Source organism: Gopherus evgoodei, chromosome 7 (genome assembly GCF_007399415.2).
Source record: "Gopherus evgoodei ecotype Sinaloan lineage chromosome 7, rGopEvg1_v1.p, whole genome shotgun sequence".
Taxonomy (NCBI): Eukaryota; Metazoa; Chordata; order Testudines; family Testudinidae; genus Gopherus; species Gopherus evgoodei.
In genome coordinates, this window is record NC_044328.1 from 40997932 (window position 1) to 41023064 (window position 25133).

Consider the following 25133-nt stretch of genomic DNA (forward strand, 5'->3'; position numbering starts at 1 on the left):
CAAATCCCCACCCCAATTCCAAAGAAAAGGGAAGATTTAAAAAACAAAAACTCAGGAAAGGTTTTGTGGCCATCTGTCTAATGCACTAACTGAATGGGGTGTTTGAGTAGTTACCAATCCCCTGATGAAGAGAAGCATGGGCCAATAGCATGCTCTGACTGAAAGAGGGACATTCCCTCCTGCCCCATCCAAATACTGGCTAAATGCCCCATGCTGAGGTGTTTGAACCATTTCACAGTATTACACAACTGTCCTCCACTCTCCTGTTTTATGAGCTGAACTTGGACCGAATCTCCACTTTGTCTGACCTTTGCACTCGCTAATTGCTGTGACCTCACTTTGGTTACCACAGCAGTGTTTAAAGTCCATCAGAGAGAGGAGTATACATGCCCTGTACTCAAAACAACCCAGTCTCACTTCCATCTCACTACATGCCTGTGCATTAGAGTTTCGGGAGCCTGGATTTGTTTGGTCTGACAGCAGGATGAAGCAGGTTGTCAAGACAGTGGTTCTGTGCCTGGCCCTGAGTCTAGGAAGATGCGATGAAGAAGTAACCCCAGTCAACCAAGCTGCCCCAGAGGAATCATCCTTAGCAGACTGGGGCATTGGGACTATCAGAGATGGCTTTGAAACCATTAATGGCTATTTTGACTCTTTTTTAGAGCTGCTAGGAGGAAAAAATGGGATTTGTCAGTACAGATGTAGATATGGTAAGTGGCTTCTTTCCTTTCCATAGGGCCCTGTGGGTTCAGGCACCTGTCCTGTGAATTGGTGCACCTATTTCAGGCCTAACAGTAACAGTTCTTACTGGCAAGATATTGGCGATCAGTTTTAGGTTTAAGCCAGAAGATGGGAAGGGCAAATGCAACAGAAATTCTCTGGAGACACAAATCTTGTACTTTTTGTATCTGTTTCTAGGACTTCTGACTGAATTCTGCACATTGCTCTCCCAGCACTGTCCACACTCCATTAGCTTTTTAAATTAATACTAATGGAGTCTTTGGCGCTGCCTCTTTAACTCTCTGCTTCCCCATCAGAATTCTTGGTGGGGTTTTTTCCTGATCTTTTTCCTTTCAAACTCCCTTTTACTTGTTTTTAAACTTACAGCCTTTCCCCTGAGCTATGATGGATTCTGTTCATGACACTTACACTGATAGAGAATTCCTTAAAACAAAGGGGAACTCTGTGTCTAACACTGAATTAGCAAGTCAGAAACTAACTGGGGGAGGGTAGAATTCAACCCTGTGCTGATAACTAAGCCTAGTATATCCACACCACAGTGGGGAAGCTTGTTCTTCCCCTCCCTGGAACAGCCAAGGGCCAATTTGCCCTGCCCTGAAGACTATGGGCTTTGCTAAAGAGACTCCTTTGGACTTTTGGGAATAACGGGAGAGAAGAGAACATGGGTGTCTTAACACATGGCAGTTCTCAGTCATTTTAGGGCTCCAAACCAGGGGACAACTCTTCAGCAGAGGGGACCAACTTTGCTCCCCTCTACCCTCCCCCCCACCCCCCGAATAAGGGACCAACCCCTAGCACACTTTAGGCTCAAAACACTAAGTAAGAAAGGACTTTGTATAACGCAGTGATGTTGTTTGCTTCTGTAACATGTATCAAGTTTATATGCTTAGATTCAGCCATTCTGAGGTCAGAAGAACAGCAGGTCAGCATAGGACAGATGTAACTCTGATTTGCTCCTCATCATCCGGGGAACTTTCAGAATCAGCATCTTCCACAAGGAAGCTTCCTTTCCCTCCCACGCCAGTTTGGTTAGACAGCCAAGCCTTTACAGTCACAAGGAGAAAGGGGGTCTTCCTGGCTCTAGCTGTACAAATCTATCAGCTTAGAAATGACTCTCACAGGCAGCAGACCAGGCCGGATGCAGTGGTCTCTGCAGTCATCAGAGTTTAATTATTCAGCAGTTCTTTAGTTCTAAGATTAGTAACAATGAGGGGAGGAGGGAGCAAGAGAACTGGAAGATAAATAAGATCTATTGTCACTATTACAAGAACCTTTTACACTCAGGCTGTTCCAGACAGTTGCTATGTCTTAGGCTTTCAGGTTTTTTGGTTGGTTTGTTTGATTGTTTTAGGAGTACAAGTCAGTTTGTCTTTGAGACAGAATTTAGGGAAAAGCTTCTTTGAATGTATTTGAGGATGCTTTCACCAACTGCCATTTTAGACTCCAACAGACCTCTGGGAAATCAATTGCCCTACTTATGCTGAAGAACATAGGAGATGTGTCACAAGGGAGGTCTTACCACTAAACACTGTAGGGGGAAAAGAATCTAGCAGGCAACCTGCCAACAAGCTGAGGCCAGGGCTTTGTGACAGTAGCAGCCTGTGGGTCTGATGAACCATAAGGAGAACTCTTGTGTGACAGGGGACAGCTGTAACTGCCACTATCCAGGCAAGTGCTTAAATGTACTGGAACAGACAACAGTTATATTCAGATTAGGTTTCACAAAACCTTATGGTTCCAGTCCTGTAGTGTCAGTGTACCCAGGGCCAGCTCCAGGAGTTTTGCTGCCCCAAGCGGCCCCCCCGCCCCCTCCAAAAAAGCTGCGATCGCAATCTGCAGCAATTCAGTGGGAGGTCCTTTGCTCCGAGCGGGGGTGAGGGACCCTTCGCCGAATTGCTGCCAAATACCTGAAAGTGCGGCCCCGCTCCGGAGTTGCCACTCCAAACACCTGCTTGATAAGCTGGTGCCTGGAGCCAGCCCTGAGTGTACCCAAGAGTCCCAACTACTTCAGGAGGCATTTCAAATAGTAGGAAAGCAGTTTAGGACCTGATCCTGCATAAAACAATGGACCTAATTCCCCTCACACAGGTATCTCCATTTATTCTCACACAGGAGAATCAGAAGGAAAGCCTTTGACATAAATGGAGATGCCATGGTAAGTGAAATGAGAATCAGGTGCCCACAGAACAGAAAGCAGCTCAAATGCCTGGGGAGCGTATTTCTTGTTAAAATAATTATCCCCATTTAAGTTATGTTAAGGGAAAACGATTCTTAGCTTTGATAAGGCTCAAGATGCCCTGTGAGGTGGAGAGAAGACATTCCCTTGTTAAGGTCTTTTATGCCTCCTCTAGAAGAGGAATCACAGAAGTGCTGGAGGGAGACCCGAGGAGCCCCATGTTAAAAATTCTGCCTCCACTGCAAAGGGAAGATTGAGATCCTTGCCTGACAGGTTCCCCCTCTGTTTGCCAGGATTACCTAAACCACTGGCTCAGAAAGATTTCGAAAGAGCAAAATTTTGGCTTTGGAATGGACCAAACAGTAGTTATTTAAAATACCCCAGCCTTCTGTACCCAGCGGTGCCCTGTGAGGTTTTGGCACTCAAACGTCAATACCTCCCATTCAAGAATTCCCACTGGATATTTGCTGTACTACCTCTAACTCTCTCTATCTACTTGTCAGGAACAAATCTAGCAAGAAGAGCAGATGTATGTTTGCTACATGATGTAACCTCCCTCCTTGTTTGTAGTCATGAGAAAGTATTTGTTTTCCCTTTTAAACAAACAAGTAGATCCCTTCTTCACTCTCCTCTCTGCTAGCATGTGTTCTCGTGGGACAAGTGATTAGTCACAGGCTAAAGTGGAAATTAGCAAAATCCCTTGTTGAAATATTGGCAGCACATCCTGGAGGTTTTTGATGATTCATGCAGTCCTACAGTACTTTGTCCATGCTTGTGCCCTCAAGTCAAGCATTTGAAGTTGCAAGCTAGGGGAAAATCCAGAATGTGAGATAAAATGAATTTGTTCACAGGAAGAATAAATGCAAAATCCCTTGACCTAGGGCAAGCCATCTGCAACTCCATCAGGAATTAAAGATCTAGTTTCTTCTTCCCAGGGCAAACTGTTACAAACTGTACCCACTGCTCTTTTTTTTCAGCCTACTAATGCTGCTAATAGTCTATATTGCTGAAATGAAGGTCAGACTTACTGGTAATGGTCATATCATCTTATGCTGATGAGAGAATTTCATTCTCTCTGCAGTTGGAATCTCTCTTCTCCTGGCTGCCAGCTAACATGGTTCTTAGCGGATTTCTCACCAGCAGAGGGCTGTAGTGTTGAGGACTGGGAATGCACAAAGTGACATGTAACCAAAAGGAGGGGTGTTATGTTTATGTGGTTGTTTGCTGAAAAATATTGGGAGGGATAGTAAGGTATTTCTTTAAGAAGTCAATGGTGAAAAAGGAAAAGCCACACTCTCAGGCATTCAAGCAAAAATGGGCTAAAAATAAAAATTCTGTGGACAGTTTCCCCCAGTTTCAGATGTCAGGCTCTGTGGATGGGCAGGCAAGCAGGATTTGCAGCATTTTGCTGCACATTGCCTCCTTTCAGAGTTGGTCCAAGGGACCCATTTTAACACTTAAGAGCTCTAGAAGTTATGATTTCCAGCACTGTGCTGAATGGGTCTGTGTAAAAATTAGGGTGCCCAGACAGAAAATTGAAAAATTGGGATGGGGGGGGTGTAATAGGCATCTATATAAGACAAAGCCCCAATATCAGGACTGTCCCCTATAAAATCGGGACAGCTGGTCACCCTAGTAAAAATGGGCAGTGTAATCTAATGTGGCTTAAGTATCCAATGCTAGGGAGCCCATCGCTGGCTCAAGTCTCTGATGAAAGAAATAAACAGCAGGTGAAATTTTAACTCCGTTGTGGAGGGTTCTATTACCAACATTTACACAGAAGTGGATAGCCCCCTCTTTACTACTTGAATATAGCCCAGGTGGAACATTTGGAAGAGATAAGGGGGCTCAGGAGGTCTGAGGCAACTGGAATACAGAGTCCTGTCCCTGAGAAGGACTCAGGAAGAGGCCTGAGCCTGGGAATGTGACCTGGAGACCCAGTGCTAGGAATAGTAGCTAGACTCAGCCCAGACTCAATTGAGTTAGAGACCCAGGGGACTCATATTTAGGTCCATTTACAAACAGACTGGTAACTGTCCAGGAGGAGGACTGGACCAGGTTGTAAACACTGGAATCCAGCAATGCCATAGCCCTTCATAAAGAGTTAGTGAGAGAGGAACAACCAGGTCCTCAGGGAGTGTTGTACTGTCTTTCACTTGATCTGAAAAGAGCAGTTTTGCCTCTCTTCTTTAAAGCAGAGATTAGGTGGGTGATGGTCCTCTGTTCAGTGAAACTAGGATGCCTATAGAAGGCTGTATTTAAGATCCTTGTCGTATAATTTTTCTTTGCCTATGGGAAATCAAAAGCAAAGAACATGTGCTTACTTCTAAGTTCGACACCCCTGCAATCTCTCATCCTTAACTTTTCACATTTCTCCGTCATTCAAGGGAAGGCTCCAATGCCCAGACCGAACTACAAGCCACAAGAGCCCAATGGCTGCAGCTCCTACTTCCTTGGTCTCAAGGTACCAGAAAGTGTATGTACTGCTGCTAACGCCTAGTTCCCCCATGAAATAATTCACTAACCGGAATAATCAGCTTAAAAAATAGTTAAGAATCTGGTCTAGCTAGGACATGTGCTATTGGTATGATAACTATTGAATTTTTTTCTTGGCTGCAGCAGCTCTGAGCAGTATCCTCACCTTTCCAAAGATTGCTGTGATAGTCATATATTTAAAAATTTTTATTAAAGTAAATGTTTGAAATGAAATATATACAGGTTGAGAGGGACGGTACTGTACATCTGGGGTCAGGCTTGGGTTATGGGTAGTTACAGCTATTATTTGCAAGGATGAAAAGATACATACATATTGCATAACCGGCATAGACCCAGATTGTGGTGTAAGGGTATTTAAAGTGTCAGTGGATAAGTGGGCTCAGGTACGCCACCCGTGGAATGAATAAGGAGTCCAAGTCGTATCGGTGGAGCAGATAGGTACATGGATGGGGTGCGTCCCTAAATTGTCTGCATGGGTCTGCCAAGGAGATGGCTGTCTGCGATGGCAAGGGAAGGAAAATGTAACTTTAAGTAACCATTTAATTTACTATCCGATTGCTAACCAGCAGAGCAATCAGCTCCCAAATGTTGGTGCTGCTGCTTATGGTGGATGAATAATCCTGTCAGATTACATGTGTGGAATGCATGATACAAACTCCAATTGTCTTAGTATTTATTGGAGGATAAAGTCTTCTTTGCAGATAAATTCAGGAGAAGCAAGTGCTTGCATCAGGGAAGCAGTTCAGAAGGTACATGGCAATCCATGCATTAGCTACGGAGCACTGGTGCAATAGAAGCCACTCAATGGAAACCCAGATAAGTAGGGAACATTCAGTGCAAGGCAGTCAATTTCTCAAAGCTTAGAGATAAATGGCAATGCCTGGTGTTTCCTGCAAAGCCTATTTACAGGTGTGAATTGGTGTTTGCTCTCATAAATCTCCTACTATGCAGCCCTTTGGTCCCTTTCTACAGCTCCCTGCCTCAATATTGAGTACTAAATTCAACTCGTTTCCAGGCTTTGTATCTTGGTTATTTTTAAAGCAATTAATGAAATCAAAAGTTAATCTATACCAGGGGTAGGCAACCTATGGCACGCGTGCCGAAGGCAGCACATGAGCTGATTTTCAGTGGCACTCACACTGCCTGGGTCCTGGCCACCAGGCCAGGGGCCTCTGCATTTTAATTTAATTTTAAATGGAGCTTCTTAAACATTTTAAAAGCTTTGTTTACTTTACATACAACACTAGTTTAGTTATATATTATAGATTTATAGAAAGAGACCTTCTAAAAACATTAAAATGTATGTCTGGCACACGAAACCTTAAAGTAGAGTGAATAATTAAAGACTCAGCACACCACTTCTGAAGGTTGCCAACCCCTGATCTATACCATGAGGAATGGTTCCTTGAAGAGCCTCTATAAGAGCTGGCCTGGCTAATTAGCCATTTTCTGTTCCCACCAGGGTCTGCACCAATTAAGATTCTGTAAAAAAAAAAAAAAATAAAAATAAAAAAAAAATCCCTTGTGGGCTATTTTTGAAGTTATTTTAGTTCCTTAAACTGGACATCACCACAAACCTCTCTAGAGGCTTCTGTCATCTCCTGCATGCATGTGCATTCATGAGTGTTAGAAGGAAGGAGAGGAAACTAGACCCCTACATCAGGGACGAGGAAGAGAAACAGTTTCTAATAAGTAATTTAGAAAATAAGGACGTCATTCCCACCTTGATATGAACAGGCCCACGTAACTCTCGTGCCTATTCCATGCACACTAATGGGAAAGTATAAACCAAAAATCCAAAGTGTATTTGTTCTTGACCTTATAGCTCTGTTTGTTACAACTACGGCATTAACACTGGAATTGTATAGCAGAAGCTTTGGGTCAAGGAGCAGCATTTGATGGTTTGGGGAAAGAGGGGCATCACCACCGTTGGAGAGGAGTGTACCCTTCACTAAGTACAATGCCTGAGCAGTGCTGTCTTCCCTTTCTCTTCCTCTGCATCCAGTTGGATTTAGGCATCCCTGCCATGACTAAGTGCTGTAACCAGCTGGATGTTTGTTACGACACCTGCGGAGCCAACAAATACCGCTGTGATGCTAAGTTCCGCTGGTGTCTCCACTCCATCTGCTCAGACCTCAAAAGGAGTCTTGGTTTTGTCTCCAAGGTTGAAGGTGAGTTTTGCACCTAGGCCACTCTTGTGGGAGGCAGGTGGCTCCAGCCCCATTTTCCAGAGGAGCAGTAGCAGGAGATCCTTTTCCTACAACACAGCAGCAGGTTTTTGCTGTGACTGCAATAGGACATTGCCGCTCAGCTGTGGCAGTGCTATCACAGCTTAGATGGAATACACTTAGATGAAATACACTTAGATCAAAAGGCTGAGCTAGCCCTAACTTTTGCTTGAACATTGCCTCCCTCCTCTCTAACGCAGATCTGTCCCAGACCATTACCTAATGTGCTTATGTTTGAAGTTTATTAATATTTTAAAAATAAAACAGCCCCAAGCCATTCATTTTTATCTTAGGTGGCTCTGAAAATCCCACCCTACGGGGATGATCAGTTCTTACTACTTTCCAATGGGAAATGGGTGTCCAAATCCCTTAGCCAGGTTTAAAAGGCTCAATGTTAATGTTTTAGAAAGGGGATAATTTTTCCACAGTATTTAACTTTATTACAAAAGGTTCTTATTAACATATTACATTTATAAGCCCCAATTTCAAGATTCAAACTCTCTCAACCATTCTTGAAGGGCTGCTACCTCTTCTTTATTAATGTTTACATCCAAGTAAAGCCACTTTGGGGGAGGGGACATGGAGAATGTGATACCATAGAGGGTAGTGCCACTGAAATGCCAACATCCACCCAGCTTCTCTTCTCTTAATCTTGAAATGGAGACAAAAATCATCTCTCAGCTGCCCCAGTGTCTGAGAAAGAGAAGTTGGCTGAAAAGCAGTTGGCTGAAGCTAAATACAGATTCTTCTTTGAGTGCTTGCTCATATCGATTCCAATTAGGTGTGCGTGCGCCGCGTGCATATTTGCCGGAAGATTTTTACCCTAGCAACACTCGGTGGGTTGGCTGGGTCGCCCCCTGGAGTGGCGCCACTATGGCAGTGAATATACACCCCTGCCGACCCAACTGCCCTTCAGTTCCTTCTTACCGCCCGTGTCGGTCGTTGGAACAGTGGAGCGCGGCTTAGCTGATCTCCACTTCCCTAGCTACTCGTACTTCCTTATTAATAGTTGTGTATATAGTTATAATCTCTGTAGTTGTAGTTTATTATAGAAACGACTAAAACTATTCAGTGTATATAGTAGCGAGGGGATCGGGGATTAGCCCCTTCCCCCCACCCGGTACCGGGGCTCATGTCTGGGTCACCGGGCTTCAAACCGTGCTCAGCTTGCCATAAGCTGATGCCAATGGGAGATCCCCACAGCTCCTGCCTTAAATGCCTTGGGGAATCCCATCTCTCAGATAAGTGCCGGATCTGTAAGGCCTTTAAGCCGAGGACGAAGAAAGAGTGGGACTTTCGCCTCAGACAGCTCCTATGGAGGCAGCTCTTAGTCCAACGCCCTCGGCACCGAGCGCTGAACAGTCTTTATCAGGGAGAAGCGCTCTTTTGGCTCCGGATCGCCCCGGTACCGCTAAAGCCCCTCGGCACCGACCATTGGCTGCACCGATGTCGGCTCGGCACTGTTCCCTGCCACTGGGGTCAAGAAGCATAAGAGTCCCGCTGCTTCAGTGCTGCCTGCACCACAGTTGAAGCACCCGCCTATATCGGACTGCCCAGCACCGACACCTGCCGCGGCACCGTCGATTCCAATCCCTCAAGGACCGTCGAGTCTGGTGCCTGAAAGCTCCCCAGCACATGCTGTGGTTGAGCTCACTATCCCGCCCATGCCTGAGACCTTCTCCACAGCGAGAGACTTGATTGCAATAATGGAGTCTGCACTGCCTCAACCCCCGGCACCGCTGGTGCGGGTTATTCAGTCTATTGGCAAGCCTGCCCTGCTGAGGCCACCCTCTGTCGGCACTGCTGAGAGGCACTGATCAAGATCTCGGTCCCACCGGTGTTCTAGGTCCCGTCGCTGCTCCTGGTCCTGACGCCGTTCGCAGTCCCGGTACTGCTCTCCATCACAGTACCGGTCGCACTCGCGGCACCGCTCAGCGTCCCGTTCACCAGCCCGGCACTCCCAGGACCAATCCCATTCCCGGCACCGCGCCTCTCGCAGCCACTCCAGGTGATAAGCCTTGAGATCCCGGTTGACCTCCCGGCACCGTTACGGTCACAGGTCCTGGTGTCGTTCACGGTACCGTTATGATGGCTCCCCAGTGCCGCACCAAGAGAGATCGTCTAGAGACTTGGTCCCTTCTCAGGGTTTCTCAGCTTCTCCTTGGCCATCTAGACACACCTCAGTGTCATCTCACACGGACAGTGCTTCCTATGCACAGGACCGTGACTCAGATGTGCCCAGCCACGTCTTCCAGGAGACCCAAGGTCAAGAACAAGGGCCTCATCAGTGGTCATTCTGGACACCTTGGGCATATCACCAAGCCCACGGTGCGCACCCGGAAGCCCCACGCTCCGTGCCTTCTGAACACCAGGTGCCAGAGGCGACTGTAAGCTGCCCACCTCCTGCGGGTACGGATGAAGCGTCCGTTCTGCTGACAGGACTCTCATAACTCAGGACCACCTGAACCTGACACGCCAAGAACAAGAGCCCACGCAGAACCCTCTTGTACCTGGCCTCTCCTCTTCCTCCTCTTCAGATGAGGCGGTGGTGGGAACATCCTCCTCCAGCCCTCCCCCAATTCCCGTATCTCGACGATGGCTTATTCGAGGGACCTCTGAGACACAAGTCACCCGTCATGTGGGCATCATCAATTACCTATTCAGGCAACTAGGCCTGATGATCAATATAGAAAAATCCACTCTGGTTCCCACTCAGAGAATAGACTTCATTGGGGCCATCCTGGACTCCACTCTAGCCAGAGCCTGCTTACCACAGCCCTGGTTTCAGGCGATGGTATCAATTATCCAAAGCCTGCAAAACTTTCTGACAATTTTGGCTCACACTGTCTCGGCCTCCTAGGTCACATGGCGGCCTGCACGTTCGTGACCAAACATGCCAGACTACGCCTCGTCCCCTTCAAACTTGGCTCAACTCAATATACCACCCAGGCAGAGACAGCATAGACTTGATCCTCATGATCCACCCCGAGCATCATAAACTCACTGACTGGTGGAAGTCGCCTGCCCTGGTCTGCCCAAGGATGCCTTTCCACCCACCTCAACGTTCAATAGCCCTGACCACGGACGCGTCATCTCTGGTTAGGGAGCCTACCTCGAGGATCTTTGCACCCAAGGCCTTTGGTCACCTCAAGAACTGACCTTGCACATCAATGTACAGGAGCTGAGGGCAGTCCGCCTCGCGTGTCAGGTGTTCAAGAGCATATACAAGGCCGTTGTGTTCACAGACAACACAACGGCCATGTTTTACATAAACAAGCGGGGCGGCGCACGTTCCTCCCCCCTTTGTCAGGAAGCCATCCAGCTCTGGGACTTTTGCATAGCCTACTCGATTGATCTGGTAGCGTCTTTTCTCCCAGGGGTTCAGAACACTCTGGTGGATCACCTCAGCAGATCCTTCCTGTCTCACGAGTGGTCGATTCGCCCAGACATTATCCATTCTGTTGTCCGGAAGTGGGATTCTCCCCGCATAGACCCTCTTTGCATCCTGCTGAGAACAGGAAATGCCATGTGTTCTGCTCCTTCCAGGGTCACTCCCTGGGCTCCCTATCAGACGCATTCCTGATACCGTGGACGAGACATCTCCTTTAAGCCTTTCCACCATTCCTGCTGGTCCACAGGGTCCTCCTCAAGCTCCACAGAAACAGAGCCCAGCTGATCTTGGTCGCTCTAGCGTGGCCAAGGCAACACTGGTACACCATGTTGCTCGACCTCTCGCTGGCCGACCCAATTCCCCTACCTTTTTGGCCAGATCTCATAACTCAGGACCACAGCAGACTTCACCATCCAGACCTGCAGTCTCTTCACCTAACAGCATGGTTGCTGCAGGGTTAAGCCAGTCCGAGCTACGCTGCTCTGCCTCAGTACAACAAGTGCTCCTGGGTAGTAGGAAACTTTCCACTAGGTTAACCTATATAGCCAAGTGGAGGCATTTCTCCTGCTGTTGTGAGCAGCGTAATGCTCTTCCTACCAAGACACCGGTTCCTACCATCTTGGACTACCTCTGGTCCCTAAAACAACAAGGCCTAGCTGTTTCATCAATAAAGGTGCACTTGGCGGCCATCTCCTGCCTTCCACCCAGGGGAGAACGGCCACTCGGTCTTCTCTCACCCCATGGTTTTGAGGTTCCTCGAGGGCTTGAAACATTTATACCCACAGGTCCAGCGCCCCGCCCCAACCTGGGATCTCAACCTTGTTCTAGCCAAACTTATGGCTGCTCCCTTTGAGCCGCTGGCAACCTGCTCGCTGCTGTACCTGTCCTGGAAGACAGCGTTCCTCGTAGCCATTACATCGGCAAGCCGAGTCTCCAAACTTCGGGCTCTCACGGTTGACCCCCCATATACAGTGTTTCACAAGGACAAGGGACAGCTGTGACCATATCCGGCCTTCCTCCCTAAAGTGGTATCGGCCTTCCATATCAACCAAGATATCTTCCTTCTGGTCTTCTTCCCAAAGCCACACTCTTCACGCCGAGAGCAGCAACTGCACTCCCTAGACATCTGTAGGGCTCTCGCTTTTTATGTCGAGCGAACAAAGTCCTTTCGTAAAACACTCCAACCCTTCATCGCGGTGGCGGATCGAATGAAGGGCCTATCTGCCTCCTCCCAGAGGATTTCATCTTGGGTGATGTCGTGCAGCCGCACCTGCTATGACTTGGCTCATGTTCCAATGAGCCACCTCACCACACATTCTACTAGGGCTCACGCTTCATCTGCCGCCTTCCTGGCTCATGTACCCATCCAGGAGATATGTCGTGCAGCTACCTGGTCCTCGGTCCACACCTTTGCGTCACATTATGCATTGGTACGACAGTCCAGAGATGACGCGGCATTTGGCTCAGCAGTTCTACATTCTGCAACATCTCACTCCGACCCCACCACCTAGGTAAGGCTTGGGAGTCACCTAATTGGAATCGATATGAGCAAGCACTCGAAGAAGAAAAGACGGTTACTCATCTTTGTAACTGTTGTTCTTCGAGATGTGTTGCTCATATCCATTCCAAACCCGCCCTCCTTCCCCACTGTCGGAGTAGCCGGCAAGAAGGAACTGAAGGGCGGTTGGGTTGGCAGGGGTATATATTCACCACCGTAGCGGTGCCACTCCAGGGGGCGACCCGGGCGATCCAGCCAACCCACCAAGTGTTGCCAGGGTAAAAATCTTCCGGTGAATGTGCACACAGCGTGCACACACCTAATTGGAATGGATATGAGCAACACATCTCAAAGAACAACATTTACAAAGGTGAGTAACCGTCTTTTCCTTCACAAATCAAGTGACAGTTACAGGCAAATCTCAATGGCTTGAGTGTATATCACCTTCCTAGAATGGTGAAGTTTAAATTAGAAACACAATACATGAAGCTTTCCTCCTTCTCCTGCCAGCAAACCTCATGTGGCTTATGAGAGGGGAGGCCTGGGCTACATTTGAAATTAGATGGACCTAGCTACATCATTCAGGGCTATGAAAAGTGTCATTGCCCTGTGCAACATAGTTAGGTAACCTAACTTCTACTGCAGACACAGCTGGGTTGATATGGGCTCGAGTGGGGGGGAAACAAATAACTCTTCCATCAACCTAGCTATGACCTCTCAGAGAGATGAATTAACTACAGTGGAAAACCCCTTCCATTGACACAGATTACAGTGCTACAGCGGCACAGCTTTGGTGCTGCTGTAGAGTGACAGATCCTAGCGTGCTAGCCACAAGGAGGCTCATTGAATAGGGAAGGGAGGGAAGCACTATGCTTCAGCACCTGCTCCTGAAATACCTCTGAGTGCGCCTCTTCATATCACTGGGCCTCCTCATGGTAGTGCCACATGGCAGGTGTTCACAGTCCTCATATTAATATTCCCCAGACTTTTCTAGTGCAGTTATCCAGAATATGCTTCTGAGAGTGACTGCCAAAGACCTTAAATTGTTTGCTGAAACCAAACTTCCTTAATAAATGTTCTTAATCAAAAGATTAACAACTTTTGTAATATGTCTAAACTACGAAACACTGGTGCTGTCACAATTCACTGCTAAGAAGTCCAGTAAATTAGGTTCTTGCTACCTCCATATCCGTCTTATTTTGCTTATATTAAAAAAAAAATTAAAACCCTGAGCTCTCTTGAAGTACTGTTTTTAGGGTATCAGTTCCTGAACCCTTTGTCTGATTTGTTCAAATTTGGTAGAGAAATTTGAACCCTGTCTCAGAAGTAGCTACCAATTTTGAGGCTGATACGACCATTTTTGTGAATTTCAGGAGGTGACCAAAAGTAGAAATATTTAATAGGGAAACAGCTGCAAATGTAGCCAGGAATCAGCTCCTGGAACTTAATACAATACAAGCAATATCAACAGAGCAGGGACAATTTGAGGAGCAAAAAGTATTGTGACTTCACCTCTCTTGTGAGTGTGTATCTGATAGTCGAGGCAATGGACAATCTAGTGGTCCTGTTGGGCTAATTGCACTACTTAGGCACTCAATAGTGGACAGTGGTCAGAAGGCCTTGATTCATCTTCAGTTAGCCCAGAGGACTGCATCCTTTCCTCTCTGATGTGGATTCAGCCACAGGTGTCACAACCCTTCATCATATCCAGGCTAGACGGCTGCAGTTCACCTTACTTGGGACTGATGGCAAAGGCTACATGGAAGCCACAGTTTATTATACTGAGGCCCAGCTGCTAAGTGAAATGAATTGGTAGGGCACATTTTCAACAAAGAACTGCATTGGTTCCCGATCCAATTCTGGATCCAGTCAAGGTGCTAATCCTGACCTGTGAGGCATTTAATAGTTGAAACCTACATGTCTTAGTGACAACTTCTCCCTCCGCAATCCAACAAGGCATATGCAACAGTTATGGACACAGAAGCTCATGGTTATCGAGATGAAATTCCTGTGGGCTGCAGACAAAGTATTCTGAGTGGAGGGTATACCCATGCTGTGGAGCTCCCTGGCACCAGAACACATCCACATAAAAACAAAGCATGCATGGGGTTATAGACGGAGATGAGAGAATTTGGTTTCTTTGGCAGAATCAATATGAAACTTCCTTTCTCTGTAGTGCTTAGATACTTCAACCAAGGCATATTAAAAACACAGATTTATCTAGGACTAAGTATCCTTTGTGGTTAAACAAATAAAAAAAAACCTCACCACCACACTAATCTAATTCAGAAAGGTAGTGAGACAGCAGTTTGAGTCTAGGAATGAGTGAAGCCCCCATGAAGGGGGCTCAGCATTAGAAGGCATCACAAATGTGGGTTGAAAACTGGTTTGAAGGAGAGTGCTTGGAACTGGCCTAAGCAGAGGGTAAGTTGCTAGCAGGAGTGAAATAAAAAATGGGAAAGAGACAAATGGGGCAGTTGGAAAGAGGATTGGAAGGAGTGTAAGGATTTGGCACGGGTTAGTGCTCTGCAATTGGTGTAACCCTGAACCTAATGAACAAAAGGAAAATTGGCAAATCTGGTGGGATCAGGAGGCAGGAAGGGGCACTCTTGGAGCTGAGATGCAGAGAGATGAGGAGAGAAACACCTGTTCTGGGCATAGATTTGGACTGCTTAGTGGCTGAATTGCAGTTGTAGCATGGTAGACCCCTTGCTTCCCCTTGTGACTGTGATGCAAGCAGCATTCTCTGCCCCTGTGGCAGGGCCAGCCCACAACATTTGGCACCTGAGGTGGGAAGCAAGCGTTTGGAAAGAGGGGGTCATCTTATTTGTGCACATATATTCCAGAACAGCCTTTGGGAGTGATCCTGCTGAAATGTATCCTGAAAGGGCTTTCAGTTCGTCACCTAATCACTCACATCAATAGCATGCATGTCATCATGTGTCAACACTGTCTCTAGTGCCCTGCATTGCTGGTGTAGATCTTCTTCAGGTATAGTGAGGAGTTTTAGAATATCATACAACATCCCAAATATACTGCTGTGGTTCCTGAGCTGCATGAAATGTTCAACGGACTGTATTGCAGAATCTAGCACCTGGTTAAAGAATTCAACTTGAGTGGTTGTTTGGGGGTCTCACATGGGATTATCCTGTGCCTCGTAATCAAAATGTCTTCTTCGGTGACTCTTGTGTTCTTGAATGGGTGGGAAAATAGCTTCAGTGTGAAGTTCCTCTGCCAACTTCTGTGCATTCTTCAAAACGTTTTGAAATCCCTCATCTGACTGGTAAGACAGTAGGCATGACTCTGCTTTGTCCAGTCATTCTATTGGTCCAGATATATCAAGGTCAACACCTTGGAGTCTCTTGCTTACACATTTATTTCAAAACAGTATGTCATGCACAACACTAAGCCACACAGAAATTGTGAAGTTATGTATGTTTCTGATGATTCCATTTCCTTCTGCCATTGTTCTCCCATGAACAGTTCCTACCATAGCATTATCCTCCATAATGGCAACTATGGCCTCAGCTATCTTTCCAAATTGGTGTTTGATAGGCTTTATCGCCTCCACTCAACTTTCCCATCGTGTGGCACTCAGTGGTTTCAGCGTCAGAGAGGATGTTCTCAGATGTTGCTTCAAAATTTGCCATCAGTGAGTTAATGCAGAGAAAATAGATACTTTTGAATTACATTAAAAAATTCAGCAGCCTCACTAGAAGCTGATGTTGTATCACTGACCACCAAGCTCAATGAATGAGAACTGCATGAGACAAAATAAGCTCAAAGGTTTAATGCTCAGATCCGTGTCTGCACTCCTCTGTTCTTTCCTCTCATGTTGGCACCATTATCATAGCCCTGACCTCTCATGTCAGCTATTGCAATTCCCGTATTTTCCAGCTTTTTAAGCTTTTGCCATACCAGCTCCTGTAGTATCATCAATGTCAATAAATTCTAGTATCAGGGGGTAGCCGTGTTAGTCTGGATCTGTAAAAGCAGCAAAGAATCCTGTGGCACCTTATAGACTAACAGACGTTTTGGAGCATGAGCTTTCGTGGGTGAATACCCACTTCCTCAGATGCATGTAATGAAAATATCCAGGGGCAGGTATATATATGTGTGCTAGCAAGCAAGCTAGAGATAACGAGGTCAATTCAATCAGGGAGGATGAGGCCCTGTTCTAGCAGTTGAGGTGTGAAAACCAAGAGAGGAGAAACTGGTTCTGTAATTGGCTTGCTTGCTAGCACACATATATATACCTGCCCCTGGATATTTCCATTACATGCATCTGAGGAAGTGGGTATTCACCCACGAAAGCTCATGCTCCAAAACGTCTGTTAGTCTATAAGGTGCCACAGGATTCTTTGCTGCTTTTAATAAATTCTAGAAAAATGCCTCTCTGACAGTCACCATTGCAGGCAGGGCTGACTCCAGGCACCAGCAAAGGAAGTAGGTGCTTGGGGCGGCCAATGGAAAGGGGTGGCACATCCGGGTCTTCGGCAGCAATTCGGCAGCGGGTCCATCAGTCCCTCTCTCTCTTTGAGCTGCCACCGAAGTGCCACCGAAGAGGGAGAGAGGGAGTGAAGGCCCTGCCACCGAATTCCTGCTGCTGAAGGAAGCAGCGCGATTGAGCTGCTGCCGAAGTGCCACCAATCGACTTCATCTTTTTTTTCCTTCGCTTCGCCACTTGAGGCCACAAAAAAGTAGGAGCTGGCCCTGACTGGAGCGACATTTGTAACAACAACAGAACCTAGTGAAAAATGCACCATTAAGGCATTGTTCCGTATAGTTGATGTCAGGTGTGCAATCCCAGAATAACAGAGTAATATCTTGCTGACTTCAGATCTGCCACAATCTTCTGTTTGACTTTTGTTGCCAGTAACTTTATGGTTCCATTTTGAATGGCTTTTCCAAGGTGGTGGTGTGTGTACATTTCTTAGGTGGTGACTCTTCTTAGATGCTCCTGGAGTACAGCATCAAACTCAGCCGTCAGTTCCACAATTTTAAGGAAGTTTTCATTGTTTGGCACATACAGCTGATCTGAAGTGCCACGCAGTGCTAGGTTTTGGGTAGCAAGCATTCTCACAATGGCAATGAGCCTTTTCAGAACATTTTGCCAGTAAAGACACTCTGATGCAATCTTCTCTTGATGATAATCATCTACGGTGGCTGTTAACCTTAGTCTCATCTCAAGCTCTTTCTACCTATGGAATGCTCTCTGGTGATTTGCTGCCTTCTCATAGCATGCCAGATTTTTCCAGTCCTTTGTTCCTGGAAACCCAGTGTGGCTGGAACATTAGACTGGAAGAGTTTGCAACAAAAACAGTATGCAGCATTCTGGGTTTTTGAGTACATAAGCCATGGCCTCACCACCTTGTCACCAATTGGGGATTTCACGCCAGTAATGTGTTGGATGGAAACTTCTATTTTCATTGTCTTTGAGGAACATGAAGTTTTTCCACTTGCTGTGGCCTATCAAAACAAGGAAGTCCCTCAGGCTACTGCTCAAGTGGGTCCACAGTCCTGGATCATCTAGACTTAAGAAACTAAACTCATCAGCAGCTGTTTCTTGCGCCTCCACCACACTCTTCTCTGATCTACACTTTTCTTCAGGAATGTGCATGGTTACATCCATTGGAGATGGAGATATGGATGCTGCAGTAGCTGCCAAGTCACCTGCACTCTGAGTAACTGGAAGATCAGGCATCTCCTCACTGGGGCTGAAAGGCTCACTGTGAACATTTGTGTCTGTATCTCCGGAGATCTCCTTCCTGCTTAAATAGAAAGCAAAGGAAACTTTTCTTTCTTTTTCTGAATGCCATCCCAGGGGGCATTTTCTTCTTTCCCTCATGACTGCTGTTCTGTGCCAGCTCTAGTGGCTCTCACTCAATTGAAGGGGACAAATAAGCAGGCTGGTAGCAGGGCCTGAGTGAGGGAAGATATCAGTGTCTTCAGGGCCTAACTGGCTTCCGCTACTTCAGTTGACTGCCTGTTCTCCTCAAGTGGGTTCAGGGAAGCAGCAGGAAACAGGAAGCTCCCTGAGAAGTTGGTGTTAATCAATCCAGGCTCCTGGGGGTGCTAGAGAGGTACCTAAGAGGCTTCTCCTCCTCCTCCTCCCTCTCCCTGCAGCTCCTACTACTTTCTGTTATTCCCTCTCACTTTTTTCCTGCCTTCCTGTTATGTCTCTTGTGCCCTCCTTCCTCCGGCACAGTGCTCCACCATCTCTACGCATCTAGAGCAGAGAGAATACATATGCATCAGCAGCAGACAATTTTCGACGCTCTGGGTCTTAGTGCCCCCACCCCCCCACCCCCAAGTCTGGCAGCTGAGGCAGCTGCCTCAGTTCGCCTCATGGTAAGGCCAGCCCTGCCATGGAGACCTGTGCTTGCAACTGACACTTCCACAATTCCTAGCTCCATAAGTATCTCAGAAGTTGCTGTGAACAGCCCTCCTCAGTCAGAGGTCACTAGATATGAGGTTCTGAGTGATTGAGGGCAGGGCCGGTGCTACCATTTAGGCAGCCTAGGCAATCGCCTAGGGCGCCAGAGTAATTGGTGGGTGCCATTTTGCCAGAGGGGGCGGCAGGCGGGTCTGGTGGAGCTGCAGCAGTGGTGCCTGTGGAGGGTCCGCTGGTCCGCAGCTCCAGTGGAGCTGCCGCAGTCATGCCTGTGGATGATCGGCCGCTCCCATGGCTCCGGTGGACCTTCTGCAGGCACCACTGCGGCAGCTCCACCGGAGCCGCGGGACCAGCGCGCAGGGCGGTGAAATTGCCATGCGCCTAGGGCGCTCAAACCCCTAGTGCCGGTCCTGATTGAGGGAGTTAATGGGGATGGGGGGAGGAAGAGATGTGGGAGGATTCCCCCCCCTCAAAAGGTCCAAATTTATCAGGACAGGTGTTAATACCTCTGCCTATCTTTTGGTCATTTTCTCTAGTGACTGAGCCCAGGTCTACCTTAGCAGCACTTTGGCAGTGTAGTTATATTGATATACTGTACTGGGCTGGTCAAACACTCTGAATATGGATGCTGGTTTGGCAGCATAGCTTGTTCCAGCTCCCCACTGCATGAAACAAGCTACGCAGGTAAAAGTGCAGTTTTGTCAGTATAACTGTCTACAGCTATGCTGGGAGAAGACCATAGCGTAGACCTGTCCTCTGAAAAGCCTGTTTTAACTCTTTTGTCTTGCGTGTTGGGTTCTGCCGTGACACACTCACTGCCATTAATGGGCACTACTCATCAAGGATTTTGAAAGGGACATGGTCAAGGGTGACAGGACCAACTCTAGACATCCAGATCCCAGATCAGTTGTTATTATTACATCCTTCCTACACCAATGTTGGAGCACAGCATGGAAAACAGTCTCTTCCATTCTTCTATCATTTGCTGCTGTTTCCATTTGGTCTATGGGATTGAGATAGATTAAGAACCCTTAGCAGGGAGAGCAGAATAAAGTTTCTCTTGGGTGCCGTGGTTTCCTCACACCTGTTAGTATCCCCTTAACAGCTCCTGTGTGTTGCCATCTGAAGTACATGCCCCAGATATGTCCAGTGCTGCCTTCTGATATTGGTGGAAACAAGAGATCCAAGAAATCACCAACCAGCAGCTTACCAACCAATGCCCATATCAAAAAGTTACATTTACTGTTTTCAGTGATCCCCCAGACAAAGGCTACAACAGTGGTAAAAATCCCCCATTCTCAACTGGGAACTCACCTGCAGCAAATCCCAGAGAAAGCCAACTGTCAGGATTTCAATGCTCCAATGGCCCTTATTTTTAAACACTGATGGTTTACAATGTAGAGATTATTATTAAAGAGAGCAGTGTAATGTGTACAATGAAGGGTAGAAGACGTCAAAAGTTAAACCTGCCAACTGAAGGACAGTCCTTTAAAACAAGTTTCAGAGTGGTAGCTGTGTTAGTCTGTATAAGCAAAAACAACGAGTCATCCTTGTGGCACCTTAGAGACTAACATTTATTTGGGCATAAAACAGTATTTGTACAACATTGAACCCTCTTAGTGAGTCTAACCCATGATGTGCTCCTTAACGTGTTGCATATCCCAGCATTTGTCACAAATGGTATGCAGTCTCCCTGGCTGGGTCCCCATGTGCAGCCAGCCAGCAATGAGGTGGTTAAGCGGTCACTAATTTGTTTTTCAAACCTAACACCTAATTAAGATGAATGGGGAAGTTCATACTTGAGTGCTGCTACTGCAGACTTGAAAAACAGTGCCTCCCTCCATTGGTTTCCTGTCTCATTAGGATGATTAAACATTTGCAGAGAGGTACCAAAGATGGGCACAGCAACAAGTTAAAGAGAACAAAGAGAGTCTAGGCCTGAGGATCTTATTGCTAAAGTGCATTTCCCACCCCCACCCCCCAGCTCCTTCTTATCTTCAAAGGTGAACACAAACCCTACCTACAACTCTGCTTTTGTCAGTTTTGATAGCCCTTTATCAGAGAGTTCTATTTGATCACCCTCTGCTGGCTGAGTGTGGCCTGAAAGGCCAGGATTACACCCTCCCCGCAAGGTCCTCAGTAGTTACTCCACTGACAGCTTTTAAACATAGCAAGTGCCTCTGTTGCATGTCTGTTAATATTTAGAAAAACTCCACCCAGTCTTTAAGTGGAGATGTTGAGGGTCTGCTTTAAGTCCTAGTCATCTCCTTTTGTTCTGTGCCAGGTTCTCAGGTGCTCAGCTCAGTGGCGTAGCCAGGTGGAGGGAAGAGGGGTCTTTGGTGGCACCTCGGCGGCAGGACCTTCACTCGCTCCGCAGGTGTCCGGCGGCATTTCGGCAATGAAGCTTCAGTGCCACCGGAGCGAGTGAAGGTCCTGCTGCTGAAGTGCCACCGAAGACCTGGAGCGCTGCCCTGTCAGTAAAAGCACTGCAGCGGGTGGTGCCTTCTCCCCACCCCCTGCCCACTCCCAGGTGAGTAAGATTAAAAAGGTGCCACTTGTGCTCGGTGAGGGAGCGGCTGCTGCCCTGCTCCCTCCATAGCTATGCTCTGAGCTCCCTTTTCCTGGGCACAAGTCCTCAGGGTTCCTTCATAAAATAAAAGCAGTCAACCAAAATGATATCCTCCCCTCCTGGGGTAATCACTACAGGAGCTCACTGCTCTCTTCAGGACCTTCCCTAGGCTCCTCTCACAGCCCCTTTCTAGGGGTTTGCCTCTCTGCAGCTCCCCTGTTATCCTTGAACTGGGGTGTTGCCGTGCCCCTCATTAGAGGCAACCTGGGTTAACCTGCCTACTCATCAGGGGAGCAGGGCTACTTCACTTAAAGGGCCAGCCACTTTGTGTCATCTTTCCTCACAATCAGTTCACATTACTACTCCTCCCTATATACCTGATTCAAAGCCCAATCATAGAATATCAGGGTTGGAAGGGACTTCAAGAGGTCATCTAGTCCAACCCCTTGCTCAAAACAGGTCCAATACCCAGACAGATTTTTATCCCCATTCCCTACATGGCCCCCTCAAGGACTGAACTTACAACCCTGGGTTTAGTAGGCCATCCCTCCCCCCATGAAGTGAATAGAAAGCCTCCCATTGACTTCAATGGATTTGGCCTAGTCTACACTAGGACTTTTCCTTGATTACAGACATCGGTGGCCTACAGCCTGAGTAAACCCCAATCAGCCACAATTTGCACCAAGACAGTTTAGCCTGGTTTCAAGCAGGGGTAAGCTCCACCAATGCTTTACTTGACTGCACAAGGGGTTGCACAAGCACAGCTGAATCTGTTGTATTGTCTACACTTCAAAGACAATACAGATTAGGCTGTGAATTTAAAGCACAACAGTTACTGGTGAATAACTCCATATGTAGACATACTCTAGTTCTCCTCCTAGTCTCAGGGCTTGTCTACATCAGAAAGTTGCAGCGCTGGTGAGGGAGTTACAGCGCTGCAACTTTGAAGGTGTACACATCTGCAGGGCACCACCAGCGCTGCAACTCCCTGTTTGCAGCGCTGGCCGTACTCCCGTTTTGTCTCGGGTGTAGAGGATCCAGCGCTGGTGATCCAGCGCTGGTAATCCAATGTAGACAGTTACCAGCGCTTTCTTGACCTCCGTGGAAGGAGGAAGCCTCTGGTAATCAAGCTGGTTTCCTTTCCCGGTTTGCTCTCTCGGTCCCGGAGCCACCCAGCAAACCGCAGGGAAGGAGACCTGCTTGCTCGGGGTTCCGGGACCGAGAGAGCAAACCGGGAAAGGAAACCAGCTTCGCCGCGGTTTGCTCTCTCGGTCCCGGAACCCCGAGCAAGCAGGTCTCCTTCCCTGCGGTTTGCTGGCTGGCTCCGGGACCGAGAGAGCAAACCGTGGCGTTCCCGGTTTGCTCTCTCGGTCCCGGAACCCCGAGCAAGCAGGTCTCCTTCCCTGCGGTTTGCTGGCTGGCTCCGGGACCGAGAGAGCAAACCGCGGCGTTCCCGGTTTGCTCTCTCGGTCCCGGAACCCCGAGCAAGCAGGTCTCCTTCCCTGCGGTTTGCTGGCTGGCTCCGGGACCGAGAGAGCAAACCGTGGCGTTCCCGGTTTGCTCTCTCGGTCCCGGAACCCCGAGCAAGCAGGTCTCCTTCCCTGCGGTTTGCTGGCTGGCTCCGGGACCGAGAGAGCAAACCGCGGCGTTCCCGGTTTGCTCTCTCGGTCCCGGAACCCCGAGCAAGCAGGTCTCCTTCCCTGCGGTTTGCTGGGTGGCTCCGGGACCGAGAGAGCAAACCGCGGCGAAGCTGGTTTCCTTTCCCGGTTTGCTCTCTAGTCCCGGAACCCCCCTTGAAGCCGCCCAACAGCGCTGCAGTGTGGCCACATCTAACACCACTTGCAGCGCTGGTTGCTGTAAGTGTGGCCACTCTGCAGCGCTGGCCCTATACAGCTGTACTAATACAGCTGTAACAACCAGCGCTGCAAAATTTTAGATGTAGACATGGCCTCAGCTTGTGCCTTCTATTAAGTGTCTTTGGAACAATCTCCCTTTTCTCACCTGTCAGCCATCATCTCTTTCACATCCCTTATTGCAATCCACCTCTTCAATGAGTCATCCCTACTCCTGAACTGTTGCCCTGTGTCTCCTCTTGTGTCTTACTTAGATTTAAGTGCTCAAAGGCAGGGAATGTTTCTTCTCTCTCTCTCTCTCTGTGTATATATATATATGGTCCTATACATTTTATACTCATATCCCCAAACCCAATTAAGTAAAACAAGAGAAGAGATTCTCTGGGGAGCTCTGAGGTAACAAGGAGGGCAGAGGGGATCAGAAAGGCTGTCCCAGGTGGCAGGAGTTACAGTGGCAGAACTGCAGAGAAATGGCCAGAGGAGCTGCAAGCGGACTAGAGAGAGAAGGCCACGGGATAGGACTATTTCCAAGTCTGTTTCTGAACTGATTTTATTGTCTTCAGCCCATCAGGGAAAATGACCACCCTGTGGAGTTTAGTATTAACTCATCTATCTACCTGGCTGGGGAGTTCAATAGTGAGCCTTTTGTTAGAGTTGCCAACTCTGAAGAACTGTCCTGGAGTCTCCAGGAATTAAATATTAATCTAAAAGATGTCATGTGATGAAACCTCCAGGAATACATCCAACCAAAACTGGCAACCCTAACTCCAGGCCATTTGACATTTTAACCACTGTGTCATCTGGCTCTGCTCAGAGCAGGTCTAGATAACACCCATGTCAAATGCTGATGACCACTGGCACCTGGTTTACACTATTGCTCCCACTGTGAGAGTGATATAGCCATGTGAGAAACTGCCTAGGGGTAAAAGCTTAGTTTAGACGAGGGCATGGTCAAATGGAGGGGCTGATAAGTAGGGAAGAGTTGATGCAGGGAGATCTTTTGAGGAGCTCACTTGTTATGTCATCATACGCAAAGAGAATAACGCACTTTCAACAAGAAAAAACAAAAAGAAAGTCTCTCTTAGGGCGAGCACAGCTGTTAGAGACTGGACTGCAGCAACACGGGGAACAAAATGGCTCCTAAATCCAGCCGACAGCGAGAAATAGAACTATACACAAAGACAAAAGGGCATTGCAGTACCCCACACAATCCACACTGGTTTTGAGGTCAGTCCTGGCACTATTTTAACCAGCAATGAAAGGGTGAGACCACTGCTGACATGCCTGTTCTCTTCCCTCCTGACAGCTTGTGAATCTGTAGCAGATACAGTGTTTAACACTGTCTGGACTCTGGGCTGCCGACCCTTCATGAACAGCCAAAGAAGTGCCTGCATTTGTAATGAGGAAGAGAAAGAGGAACTTTGAAGAGCACAGCCCTCTGGCCAGAGATGACCTCATGCATTCCATCTCTGTTGCAGCTCTTTAGCAAGCCATTTTCCATCAGCCCTCTGAACTGGAGAAGTTATGATTGTATGGGGCAGGAGGAGCAGATTTTTGCACTGTGTATAATGCATCAGTTACAGCTTTGGGGTGGAGGAGTGCTGTCAGAGGCAATGACAACTACTGCCCACCTCAGCTCCAATCTAACAGCCCCATCTCTTTCCAGGTGTATCACTGTGGGTTATTTTAATGCCCATTTTCTATTGAGACCAATTAAGATGAGCAAACAGAATGCAATACAGACAGTAATAAGTAGTTTCTGCAGCAGATACACATGTGTATAACAA

The 25133-nt window shown here is 47.6% G+C and overlaps 1 protein-coding gene across 1 annotated transcript; it reads left to right on the forward strand.

The window, feature by feature from the left end:
- The first annotated feature begins 484 nt into the window (after positions 1-484).
- On the forward strand, positions 485-24879 carry PLA2G12B (phospholipase A2 group XIIB). Its single transcript, XM_030570122.1, has 4 exons — positions 485-710; positions 5305-5393; positions 7419-7584; positions 24653-24879. Exons 1-4 carry the CDS (start codon positions 485-487, stop codon positions 24769-24771), a joined length of 600 nt encoding a protein of 199 aa, XP_030425982.1. The 3' UTR covers positions 24772-24879.
- The last annotated feature ends 254 nt before the right edge of the window (positions 24880-25133 follow it).